This window comes from Ochlerotatus camptorhynchus, unplaced genomic scaffold, assembly GCF_037179485.1.
Source record: "Ochlerotatus camptorhynchus isolate MF236.1 unplaced genomic scaffold, CSIRO-AGI_Acam_v1.1 ptg000380l, whole genome shotgun sequence".
In the NCBI taxonomy this organism is placed as follows: Eukaryota; Metazoa; Arthropoda; class Insecta; order Diptera; family Culicidae; genus Ochlerotatus; species Ochlerotatus camptorhynchus.
The window spans coordinates 66,821-80,605 of NW_027040868.1; the positions used below are offsets into that span (position 1 = coordinate 66,821).

The window sequence follows — 13,785 nt, forward strand, 5'->3', positions numbered from 1 at the left end:
AACAAAATATTCACCATACTTTTTAACATTTGGCAGGAATCAGGTGTCCAATGGTAGGGAATACGAAAGGAAGCGAAACACCAACATTCTTGATAACACCGCCTTAACCAGTCAAGAAAGAGAGAAACTTAACGTATTGTGAGCTGGTACATTGAGGTTAAGGCGACGCCACTAGATCACACTACAACCTGTTACCAATTCTAATGTTCTTTGATCTTCAATCTTCAGGGAACGGATGCAAAATCTAAATTTAAATTGTGATGTTAAAATTCATTCACGTAAACTTGTATTTTATTTCACACAGCAACGAGCAACTTGTAAGCAATTTTATTTACAAATATGGGCTTTTGTATACAATATTTCTCAGATCTTTAAACTATTATAATGTAAACTGGTATGATATGTAACGCTCCATCATATCATATTGAAAAAAAAATTAAACAATTATCACTACCTAAAGACCAACGTAGTTATCTCAGAAAGAAGCAGTAGGGTGGTTCTGATGATGATATAGCACGCAACACCACCCTACTGCTTCTCTCATACGTTGGTCCAATCCTTTAAAAAGGGTGGGGGATATTAACCTCAAATAACATGCATATCTCACGAAAAATGGTTCAAATCGAAGAGACCTCAGATTTTTTACACCCCGCCACATAATGAATCACACCCTAATGAAGCCACACGCCAATAAATCCTCAGTGGAAGCACATTTCACTTTTTTGCTCAGCAGTGCCAAAACTGGTGCAAGTATTGTGATTTTGCAACAGAGTCTATCCTAAAAATTTTGCATTAATTAGGTCACGCTAAATTGAGAAAATATATACCTACCTAATGTATTGCTTATCACAAAATCTTACACCCCTTAAAGCGTGACATACTATATACATCACCCCCTATATGCAAACAGAAATTTCCATAGGTCGTTCGGGATTGGTCATCCAAAAGGTTCAAAATAATACTAACAATTAATTTGCAGAAACGTTTTTTTTTTTTTTAATGTTCATTGGAAGTCATGATTTTACCTGTACACATTTCGGTTGACACACAGAATAAACTTTCAATAATACCCCAAAAATATCGCAGGGGTAACCGGGGGATCCGTAATGCACTGGGATCCTTCATCAGTTCGTGGTCGACAGTTACTTGTGTTAATATCGAAGATTAAGCCATCAGCGCACTGCAGAGGACCGATCTTGTCACCGTCCAGACAGATGAAGTAGGATTCGCAGGATCCGGTCTCCGGAATGTAGTGCAGTCCAGTCGGAGGACATTCGGTTAGATTTGGAGGCACTGTTACTACCTGTGAAATTGAAGCGAATATTTAACTTCTTTTAAAAAGTGTTTCTTTTTATTTATAGGAAAGTTTGAACATACTGAGAGGTAAGCACATATCATCGGTAAAAGACGTGTGTGTGAGAAAATTTGCGAAAAAATCTAAGGGCACCGGTGGAGTGCGAACCCACAATTCCCATTCAGTACACGGGTGCATTGCCAATTATACAACGGTGGGCCTATGGTCTACGGATTTATTTGGCTAATAACCTAATGGCTAATCCCACCGGTGCCCTTAGATTTTTTCGCAAATTTTCTCACACACACGTCTCTTACCGATGATATGTGCTTACCTCTCAGTATGTTCAAACTTTCCTATAAACAATTAAATTGACTGCAAAGTTGCTAAGCCGTAAATCAAAAAATGTTTCTTTTTATAAAGTCACTTTAACGATCCTAGGTAGTTCGTGACATGTGATTGTTGTAGCTGGGAATATTTCACATTAGTGCAGATAGAAAACTTTTCCGTAGATTACTACAGGGAAGAACTAGAACGATGAGAACAAAAAGTTCACTTTTCCCACATCGTTCGAAAAATTCATGTAAATTTCTGCGAGATCTAGCACACATAAAATTAACGCTAGATTTAGCATAAATTTACGCGATATTTCGTGTAAATTTAAGCGCAACATCGCATAAATTAGCAATATTGTATGCAAGCTTGTAAACGATTTCACTGTTTATGCCAAGTATAGCTCAAAATTAAGCGAAGGGAGATTTTACGCGATTGTTAAAATTCAGAACTTTTTTCTGTGCATACTAATTCCCGTAGAAACATTAAAGAGCCAGTGTAGTTCGGAGAATGATCAGTCCCTTATTTCGAAATCGATTGAGTTTGGTGGAGCAAAATCGATATTTTGAAACACCCTCAAAATGTTTTAATGTATTTTTCGTCAACTGTCCCCTTTATAATTATTAATTAATAATTAATAATTTTGATTCGTCCTTATATATAGAAGCTATTCTGTAGCTTAATGTATTTCCATTTAATTCCACTACCTTACTTGCTCATCCTTGACAGATACGCGTATTTCGTCTGCAATCTACAGACTTCTCCGGTGTCTTGTACTAATACTCGACTATTGACCTACACAGCAAAAAAATAATTTTGATATCACGTCAAAGTGGATGCACTACAATCATGTCGAAAATATGGTGTAATACTACTTGCTAAAAAGGACAAAATTATCATTAATACAATGCATGAACTGACATTACGCTGCTTTTGCTGCATTTGTTTATTTATGTGGTCATAAAAATTACATGAAATTTTCGACATGATTGTAGTGCATCCACTTTGATGTGATATCAAAATTATTTTTTTGCTGTGTAATACAAGGCAATTAATAAGTCTGTACATTGTATACGAAATACGCGTATCTGTCAAGCACACTTAGAAATAACTAATTTTACACGTGACGGAATCCGTCTTTGACATAAAAGATGAGACGTAAACAAACATGTCATGTAATATTAAATGCTCCGACACTGAAAACTTCGTTGCTCTACGAAAAGTACGTTTGATTGAGCTATATTTCGCGTCTATTATGACTAATCTTTATGTGAAAATTGACGCTCGTATATGTCACTCTCAGAGCACCTAAATTTACATTAACTTTTCTAAGTGTGAGGATAAGCAATCAACATTATACAGATTATACAGACTATAGGCGCACATTCATCAGGATTCATTCTGTCATTCAATTTGAATTGAATATGCACATTTGTAACACGTAATACAAAGTTCGATATGGCCAGTCGTTTCTCGACTCACATCTTAGCACATTTTGTTCTCATTAAGTGATCTGGCAATTCAAAAGATAATGGCTTTAGCCTAAAATGTTTCACATATGTGTGTATGTTGAGATCCCATGGAACAAAATAAAAAATACCTCGTTTGTCCACGTAGCAAACAATAAAGAGTTAGAATAACAATAAAGAATTTGTTGGTGTGTATTTTATCAATTTTTCGTAACGTCTTACAATCGTATGTTAATTAAAAAGTTATGAGATTGACAATCAATAATTAAAGCATTGCATAGGTTTGTTTGCATCATAATTCTTTCAAAATTCCAGTTAACTAACATCTCAGGAGTGCTGCTCTGATGTTGAGTCAGCAAGGTATTGATAGCGTGCCTGTTTAAAAACAAACGTTTTTTAACCAATCAATATTATAGGACATTTTGCATGTCGTGTTGTTACATTCGACCGTGCGCATTTTGCGACCGTGCGGTTTAATAACGAATTATAATGAGTAATATCTCATGGAAAGCGTAGTTATCATTTTTAGGCAACCCACAGCTGTTTTACATTGAAGATTTGCAATATTTGAACTTTTATTAGGAAAAACAATAGGTCGTTTGAACAGTTTTACACTTCTGTCAAATTTGTTACATACGACGATCCACGATATAAAAAAAACCTATGTGAATGTGTTTCCCCGAAGCTTGAAAGAAAGACCAATTGAGCGACGTGAGAAAGAGAGACAAGCGTCAATGCATCATAGAGATTGCTAAAGTATGATTGTGTCAGTGATTTGTTTTCATCGGGAAAATTTTCCGCTATGAAGTTTTTTTTTCCCGATGAAAACATTTTGCGTATACGTATACGTGACGTAGTATGCGTACGATAAACGTCAGCATTCTCTATAAATATCACCTGGTATAGAACTTTTTGACGTTTAATCGTCTTTCTCTATCTAGCACACCTGAATGAATGGACGGTTTGTTTTCCCACTAATCTGTTTCCCTCTTACTCGCACTCATTCGATTTGAATGGTGTAGTACCCAACAAACAATCGTCTATTGACGAAACGACATCTTGGCCATTTTATTCAACTGCATGCTTAATAGTACTTGTACTATTTTTAATAATAACTTCTGTTCAGGCTTTGTTCACACAAATCTGGAGAATTTATTCAACCTCAACATTGAACTACTGGTGTTGTTATAAGGTATGTCGAGAAGCTTTTATTCGACTTATGAGTTGTAACAGAGTTTATACGATAACATTTTTGATTATTCAGTGTTTATTAGACATCACTGCTTCCTTAAAACAGTGATGCTCTGTATACGCTTTATTATCATGTGAAGTAACGTTTAATTAGACATTATTATACATTTATTAAACGATTATTCAACTGTGGGAAAATTAACCCGAAACTAAGAGGACAGGGGACAGGGGACAGGGAAGGGTGTTTTGTGTTTCTTAAGTGTATTGTAATTCAATATTTCTGACGTGGCTCAGATATTAGAAAATTTATTAAATACTTATACATGCCATTATTGTATGGGATTCGAACCATGTACCTTCCGATCACCAGCCGCTTGCCTTGTCATCTGAGTTATCCTAGAATTCATCATATGGGCAACTCAATAATCTATAAAAAGCTTGCATGAAAGTAGATACCTATCAGCACTCCCGATCGCAACTCTAGCTCCTTCAAGGCCCTGTAGGAATGATTAATTCATTCGTCGTTGTTTTAAATGAGACTAATGTTGCCTCTTCACATCTCCAAGTCGAAAAAAAGGATGCTCGGTTATATTTAAAACTAGATCAATGTATTCATTATCGTGAGTCATGTGATCGATATTACTATTTAAATTAATTATGTTCTACGCAAATATATAAAAAAAAAGTTGAGCTTGGGATTGAACTCACGACCTTCTAATTGGAAAACGGAAACGGTAACGACTACTCTACTGATTTCGCCTTGTTGTAAGACTGAATCAGTGTTGTCGAATAATGAATCTAATACGTCGTTTATAAAGCATTTACAAATCATGTGATTACAACATGGACGCATAGTTGTATAAGAGCTCCTTTATTCAGCAATATTGTAAAGTAATGCAATGAAATCTAATGAAGGAGCTGGAGATCATTTATTAGACGTCTAATAAAGCATGTTATTAAATCAATTGAAAACAGTTGAATTAAAGTGTCAATGTATGTACAAATTACACTTATTCAGTTTGTTATTAGATCGAACTTCTGGCGTTGAATTAGGAAGACATTTAACACCTTTACAGCTTTTAATAAGTAAATTAATCAGATCAGAGTGGAACAATGAGCTTTTTCAGCACATAATTCGACAACTCTTTTTATTCAGCATTGTACACTGTTATACAGCATTTATTCAATATATATGCTTATTTGTGACTTTGAATTGTTTGTTGAGTGGTTTATAAAGCTTTTAATAAGGAAATTAATCATACACACTTAGATTTTTTTGCCGAGATGGGCACCACCGAGCAGCTCGGCATTTTATTTTGCTGGAAATTCAGCAAAAAATATGTTTGTTAGCTGAGATCTCGGCAAAATTCCCGTTTGTTAGCTGAATCTCGGCAAGTTTTTCACTGAGATCCAGCAAAATAAAATGCCGAGCTGCTCGGTGGTGCCCATCTCGGCAAAAAATCTAAGTGTGTACGGCGGAATAAAAGCGCATCTATCGATCTCAATGAGCTTTGTTCAGCACATAATTCGACATCCTGTTTTATTCAGCATTGTACACTGTTATACAGCAATTATTCAATGTGTATGCTTATTTGTGACTTTGAATTTTTTGTTGGGTAGTGTGCGCCGATTAAACGTCAAAAAGCTCTATGGTGAGCAAATCTTACCATCTCTTTTATTTTTTTCACTATTCAATACAACATCAAATGTGACGTCATACATATGCGTGCATAAGAATATTATAGACAAAACATTCGCCAGGTTGCTTCCACTCACTTGCTATAAAAAATGATTTTCGGAATTATAAAATCATTAGATGTTATTATTAGAGTCGGTGTATAATGAGTCACGCCAAGAGTGAAGCCAAGTCTACCTATTGAACTGTCAAACCGGCTACCTATCGTGCAAAGTAAATAAACATTACGATTCTATGAAAGGTCCACGAAAGGTATTGCAATAACATATAAAATATAATCAAAGAAATGAGCATAAACACGCAGTGAGCGTTAAATTGTCATGGGATACGCTCGGTATTGATTAGTAATGTGAATTTCTACAATTTTTTGTTAAGATAATTTGACAAAATCACTGATATAATGATTTACTACAGCCGCAATATTTTTTCTCTCGCTAGAAGTCATTTGAAGTTGTTGTAGAAGTCCTCTGTTGCCAAGTGAAAAGAATGAGAATCTTTCGAAAACCGTGATGCGAGTTCAACTGTTTTTCTCTTGGCGTGACTCATTATACACCGACTCTAGTTATTATGATATTTTGCACATGCAACTTAATAGAAGAGATTGTAAAGTATGAATTTGACACATGAAAACTGTCAATTTTGCTTTCAGAGTGTCACAATCAGCGATTTTATGATTCGTGAGCGTTTACTGAGAGTGAGAGCTCGCGAGTCGTAAAATCGTTGATCGTGACTATCTGAGAGTGAATTTGACTGGTTTATGTGTCAAACATTTGCCTCTTCTTGTATCTAACAAGTACAAAATATCATTATAACATCTTATTATTCCAAAATCAAGAAAATCATTTTTCATAGCAAGTGAGTGGAAGCAAGCCTGACGTTTATATTGCTAGACCACGCTGTATAATATTTTATTTACATTCCTGTGCGGGAAAGCGAATGACCAGCTACGTGCACTGCTGGCATCTCCTTTGTTTGTGTTTAATTCAATGTTTTTTTTTGCCTTTGTAATTGGAACGTTTAAGTTCCAAAAAAGCTCCATTTAATTTTACTTAGCCAGTTTATATGTATTCACCATTAAAAACATCCACTCATCTAAGTTATTAGTTTAGACTTCGTATTTGGATGTGTTAATAAACCTCACTGCTAGAGGCAATACATCTGGCAACGCTTACTCAATGATTATTTTATGTTCGCTAGCAAAGAAGTCAGAGGAAACATGTCAGAAGGGTCTAACTCGAAACGTAAACAATGACTTGGATCGTCGGTTTCTTGCGAATGACAACGCACCCACTCACACTAACTAAATAATCTGACAGAACAATGCTTGTTCTTTGAGCTGGTGTAGTCAGATTCCGTGGGCGTGTAGCCATTCAAGAGAAATCGACGTTCAAAGTCATTGTTTACGTTTCGAGTTGAACCCTTCTGACATGTTTCCCCTGAAGTGAAGTCGAAGTGAATTTATTTGTGTTTTATTTTGTTCACCAAGAGATTTGACCAGCTGTTTATATTAGTCTTGTGTATTGGATTACGTTAAATTATAGAATACGTAGAACACAAGTAAGTTAATGCAATGAAGCTGTTTTTACTAGAAAATTAAAGATGTAAAATCATGAAATACGTGCTTTAAATTTTCTGATCGCTTGTGCGTGAATGTATGTTTATACTAATGATGATGATTAAAGAATATTTCAAAATGACAAAGAATCCGAATTGAGTGACGGTGTCTTGAGCCTTAACAGAAAAAGAAAGCTAGCAGTCTCTTCGTCGCATCGATTTGGTCTATTGAAGCTGATATTGTAACGCCCTGGTTAACACATACAGCATATAGTTTTTTGTTGAAAAAATTAAACAGAAATGAAGTAGCGAGCCCAAATTTCGCCTTTAGCAAGTGTAAGCAAAGAAGGGTCTGGCAGCAGTAAAATGTCAAATTGTTTACGTTTGTTACATATGACCTATTCAAAATGTACTTCAGATGTGAGGTTCGAAGACGATCTGCTAAAGTGCACGGTTAGAAAAAAAGTCACCCAAAATTAAGTTCTTTTCACTCATCTCGGCACTATAGTTGTACCCAACAGTAGGTACATATGATTATACTCAACGTTGGGTTCCCACACTTTACTACCCCTGTTGGGTGGTTTTGCACCTCCGTTTTTGACAACAGGAGGAGAAAAGGAGACAAACTAGTCAAAAATAGGTAAAAGTAAACTTTCCGTTGGGTACTTTTTTCTTACCGTGTGGGAGCGCAAACCAAGGCAGATAATCACAGGTGGGCTGGAACTAACGTTCTGCTAGTGTTGGTGAGTTATTTGCCGTTAATGTTCATAAGAAGTTCACTATAAACGGTGCCAAAACAAAATAGTTTACAGAAGGTGTATGCTGGTCAGAAATTGATTTCCCATGCAAGTGATGTGAACTTCGCGAACAAACACGAGGAGTATGATGATAGCTAAACTTGTCAAGTACAATCATCTTAGTTCATTTTAGTAAACAAACCGCTCGAAGAAAAAGATATCCAGAAGTGTGGTGTGCCGGAACTTGCTGGCGCCGGTGGTGTTGTGGTAAGCGTGACTGCTTTCTCACCCCCTCTACAACTTTGCCTAGGACAGCAAACTCTTATCTTGTGAAATATAAAAGTTTGTGCTGCGCCCTCTTTGCGGCCAAAGATGAATTATTTTTATCCTCCAAATTGTAGTTCTAATTGGGTTCTTTAAGGGTATTGAGGTAAATGCATATTCGTAATCTGCATTAAAAATGGAACCCAAACCCAAAATTTCATCAATTTTGGTACACTGGAACTATTTTAAATAAGTACGATTACATTTGCAAAAATCACCTTATTAGCGCCCCTCGGTGTCACTTTGTATGGGAGCGAGCTGTCAGTTTGTTAGTTTAGTGTCAAACAGTGAAGTTATTATTTTGCTTTAAATCTTGATTTAAAAATCGAGATGAAAGTGTGTGGGTTCGAAAAAAATATCGCTGTACTCCGAAAACGAAGCTCTTTCAGATGATCTATAAAAAACGATACATTTTTCAAAATTAAAGAACCCAATTAATACAAGAAACTTCACTAGAGATGTCAACTCAACTAGATGCAATCCTTGAGCGTTATCATTTTTTTCCTGCTAGATTTAATTCCTGGCCCACTGTGCAATGTTTAACGAAAGCCACAGCGTTCTTCGAAGGAAACTTTCACAACTTTTAATCATTTTTAACAGATATAGATAGTATTTTAATAAAATGATCACAACTTTCAAATAAAAATGTAGTGGAAACATAATTGGTCTCAACCAGGCATTACCTGGCAATCATTTACATTCATTTCATGCATTCATTTACATTAATTTGACTTTAATGTTTTACATCAACAGAAATCCTTTAAACGATGAATGAAGTTTTTGTAGGTTTTAATGTTAACTATAACTTTTGTGAATAACTTATATCGGTATCTCTAATGCATGATAAATCAGAGTTATTGTAAATTACATTCACTGAAAAACAAAAACAGTTCTGTCCACTCTAGTTCGTCAAGCATAAGAGATACAGATTTTAGCTATTGACAAAAGGTTTAGCTGATATCAAAACCTACAAAAGCTTCATGCATTATTTTACGGAGCTCTTTGCAGGGATATAATTGTTATGTTCTTTTTAAACCTTGTTCATTTGGAAAATAGCAATAATTTTACATCATGCCACTGTGAAACTTTAAATAAAGAAAAATAAGAATATTGAAAATGTTTCGTTTTAGTCTGTATGAGGAGGCTAAATCAAGCATGACATTTGATAACGGCACAAAAGCATTTGTAAACAATCTTTCTAAGGCCCTTTACACGCGAACCAACAGTGCCGGAATAAGGAACCGAAAGGACCGGGGCTGCTATCCTTAGGAGCCCCCATAGTAAATATTTGCTTTCATAGTTTTAATTTCAAATGCGATAGACTTCCCTCTTACAAATTACATTCATGAACATATGTGCTTTACATTCTAATGCAATACTGCTAAGTTTTTTCATCATCGACTGATCTTAGCCCAATGACAGTGTCAATACCAACCCGAGTTTGGCAGTAGACAGCATGTCCCGGGTACATCATTTTGCTGTGCTGTGCCCACTATCACTTATGACATATTGACTACCGATAATGACATCCTGCCATAGGGCTGACTGATAATGATCAGCTATATAGCAGTACAGGGACACATGTCCAGATAGAGACAAGTGTGTAAACGTTTGCGAATTAAATGTATTAATCGGGGTGATGAATTTGATAGCCTAAACTTCATTAGCCGAGTAGTACGTGAATCTTATTGGTAGGATAGAGGTTATTTTGAATTTCTGGATTTCAAATGACGGATCAGAAAGACGTGTCATGAGAATGGACAAATAACAGAACAAAATTCAAAATTACATAATTGAAAAAAGCACCCTCTCAATCACATTATCCTCGTCTCACTACTACATACCTCACATTCAACATTTTCCTCAAAATCGCATCGCATGTTGATGGGATCAAACAGTAGACCATCATTGCACGCGTGTGACGTTCCTCCGATTGGTTGTCGTTGGAAGCAAATATAGTATCGACTGCAATCCGCGGGATCCGGAACCATCGTTGCCTCCATTGGGTTGATATTATTTGGACACATACTTTCAACACAGTCTACGTTATCCTCCAAATCACACGTCAGGGATTCCGGGTTGAACATAAGACCTGCAGAGCATTCTCTCAAGAATCCAACGCCGTTAGCACAAAGCGTATATTTTCGACATTCATTTTCGATTGGGAAAAATTCGGGTGTAATGAAGGTTTCAGGATCCACCACTTCGGGTTCTTCTTCGGGTCCAATGCAAAGGAGACAAACTACATTCCATTGGTTATCACAGAGCTGGCGTTCTTCATTGAAATAGAACCCATCAGGACAACGGCCAGGCACTTGTGTTTCGCGGATACACGTGAAAAAGGCTTCACATTCCGTAAAATCGTTCACAAAAGAGCCATCCGGGCGTCCAATACAACTGTTGGCTTGTGATCTCGGAATACTGCCTAAAACTAACACAGCAAGGAACGCAAAAACGGTTACTCTATGCATCTCACTTGATACTTCGTCTAAATCGTTTCCAGGAATGATTAACTACTAAAAACGAACCACTTTGGGTCTCTTTCAAATATTATTCAAGCCGTCCCAGCACGATGCTAAATGAAGGATCATAAATCAGATAAAACCAAGATAATCTTCTCACAAGCGATAACCAACTGTTTTGTCGTCGTTTGTTCGAGAAGCGGCTGGATTATTTATTATTGTGGTCTGTGTAATTTCAAACATGCCTGCAATTTTGGCATCCGATTATTTGGGGCCTGTTCATAAACTACGTAGACAGTTTTTTGGGATTCTTGACCCCCCCCTCCCCCTGCGTAGACAATCGCCCATACAAAAAATTTAAAATTTGTATGGACCGTGGATAATTGTTAACCCCCCCCCCCCCCCATAAACTGTCTACGTAGTTTATGGAGAGCCCCTGAACTAATCCCGATTCATGATTTAAAGCGTCGCACGCTGTCGGATTTACAGACGTCATTGAAGCCAAAGAGTAATTGGCACCTTCCAAAAGGATTATACTTCTTATCATATAATTACGTTGGCTCAATTTGATACCGCTTTCAAACACTACTAAACAATTAAGTTGTTGTTGTGAAGTAGTGGAGTTACGGTTGTGGGGATGTTCACCGCTCTGAAAAAAATAATTACGTTTTGATATTTCTAAAATTATTGTAAAATTATATCAAAAATCTAAAAAAAAAAATCACATTTTTTCTAATTTTTCAAAGAAAACTCACGTGCAAAAACATTTTTTATAAGTGATCATGGCATAAAGTTTGACTCAAAACCCACAAAACATTGAATTTTAGGTTTTGCTGAGGGTCCAATTTTTTATGATGAAATAAAAATAAAATATTTTTACGTGTAAATTATCCCAGGAATGTGAGAAAAATATTGATTTTTTTGGATTTAGAATATTTTTAGAAAAATAAAATCGTGCCGGAAAAAAAAATTAACTCAGCCGGCGCCGGTGGTGTGGTGGTAAGCGTGACTGCTTTCTAACACCCCGATGGGTCTGGGTTCAATCCCAGCCGAGGTCGGTGGGATTTTTCTGAGGCATAAAAATCTCTGGTCACGTCTTCCTTCGGAAGGGAAGTAAAGCCGTTGGTTCCGGCCCATGTGTGTTGTGAATGGGTGCGATATCCTACGCAGGTGTGGAAGCTGCCTTCCTGCACATTCGATTGCCGTCAATGGATGGCAATCGATGTCCGTCGGTGATTGGCACTAGATTGCGGAACAGAGACCGACGTTAAATAAAGGAAAGAAGAAAAATTATCTCTCGGGGCTTCCCCTTAAGTATAAGCTATCGCAAATGTAAGGAGCTGTTCATAAACTACGTAGACTCTTTAGAGGGGGGGGGGGCATACAAATCTCCAAAAAGATGTATGGATGATTGCCTACGCGGGGGAGGGGTGGTCTAAAACCTTAATATGGTGGCAAAAAATTCTTGCTTTGTACTTGTTTTTGGGTCCTGCTTACGATGATTTCTCAATTTATTCATCTTGCATACATAAGTCACGAATTGTTCAGATTTCGTTGTTGTTAGAAGAATGAATGTCAGTATTCATATTATAGGTTCTTTCAACCATTGTTTTGTAGCTCGTACTGTATTTTTTTATTATAGTCACTTTAACACTCTTGGGTCATTCGTGACTTGTCCGGGGGGAGATTTGAACTCGTGACTTTGGCGTGAAAGGTATGGATGTTAATCACTACGCCGGGGTCGCCCCGTAGCTCGTACTAAAAACGTATGATTGATTCGTTCACGTCGAAATCAGTGGTACATATGTATACAGAAATTACCCAACGCGCTTTTTCAGTGGTCTTATTACACCAAAATATACCTTAAACATTCATCTAGAAGAATTACTGTCTTGCGCAGATGAGTGAAGGGCGTTGTATCGTGCTTGTGCCTTCAATCAAGGGCGATTCGACTTACTTCTCTGTAAATAAAGATTTTCGAATAATGAAATCATAAGATGTTATACTTTTCATTCTCTGTACTCGTAAGCCATAAAAAGAAGTTTGTCACATAAATTCTTTCAATTTCGTTTAAGCCATTTTTTTTTGCCTGGCGTGTAGATTAGTGGAGTTAAAAACGGTCAGATCAATGTGGGTCAACGGTATTAAAGTTCCAGCGCCACCCTCCGAGACGTTTCCATACATGCTGGAAGTCATCTGTTATCATGAGGAGCTCGATAAGGCACTGCAAATTGCAGTGTAGCCTGCAATGATTATAAAGTCACATTTTGTTATGGATTGCCATAACAGTTGTTGTTCTGTGTCACAATGATTGTTTTTTTTTTGTTAATTACCTTATTTGTGCAGGCTCAATCAAATAATCTTACAGACCCAAATAATCATTTCCGTTATAATTTATACTTACCTTACCAATCAGGCTAAGGCCTTGTTGTCCTCTGCTGTCCGAAGAAGTCGTTTCCAATCTATTCGATCCATGGCCAGACTTCGCCAGCCTCGTAGTCTGCGAAGGGTCCGCAGGTCTTCTTGTTTCTGTTGGTTTGCTTTCTAGAACCATTTTCACTGGGTCGTCGTGTGGCATTCTTACGACGTGCCCAGCCTACCGTAGTCGCCCAATTTTTGCAATGTGGACGATGGATGGTTCTCCCAGCTGGTGCAATTCGTGATTCATTCGCCTCCTCCACGTTTCGTCATCCATCTGCACTCCACCGTAAATGGTACGCAACAC

The 13,785-nt window shown here is 36.9% G+C and overlaps 2 protein-coding genes across 2 annotated transcripts in view; both read right to left on the minus strand.

Moving 5' to 3' along the window:
* LOC135710405 (uncharacterized) overlaps positions 1-13,785 on the minus strand; it is a 183,169-nt gene that overhangs the window by 14,931 nt on the left and 154,453 nt on the right. The window lies entirely within an intron of this gene.
* On the minus strand, positions 1,046-11,144 carry LOC135710416 (protein obstructor-E-like). The gene is made up of 2 exons (XM_065232991.1): positions 10,443-11,144; positions 1,046-1,303 (listed from the first exon to the last, which is right to left on the minus strand). The coding sequence occupies exons 1-2, from the start codon at positions 11,067-11,069 to the stop codon at positions 1,061-1,063; spliced, it is 870 nt and encodes a 289-aa protein (XP_065089063.1). The 5' UTR covers positions 11,070-11,144; the 3' UTR covers positions 1,046-1,060.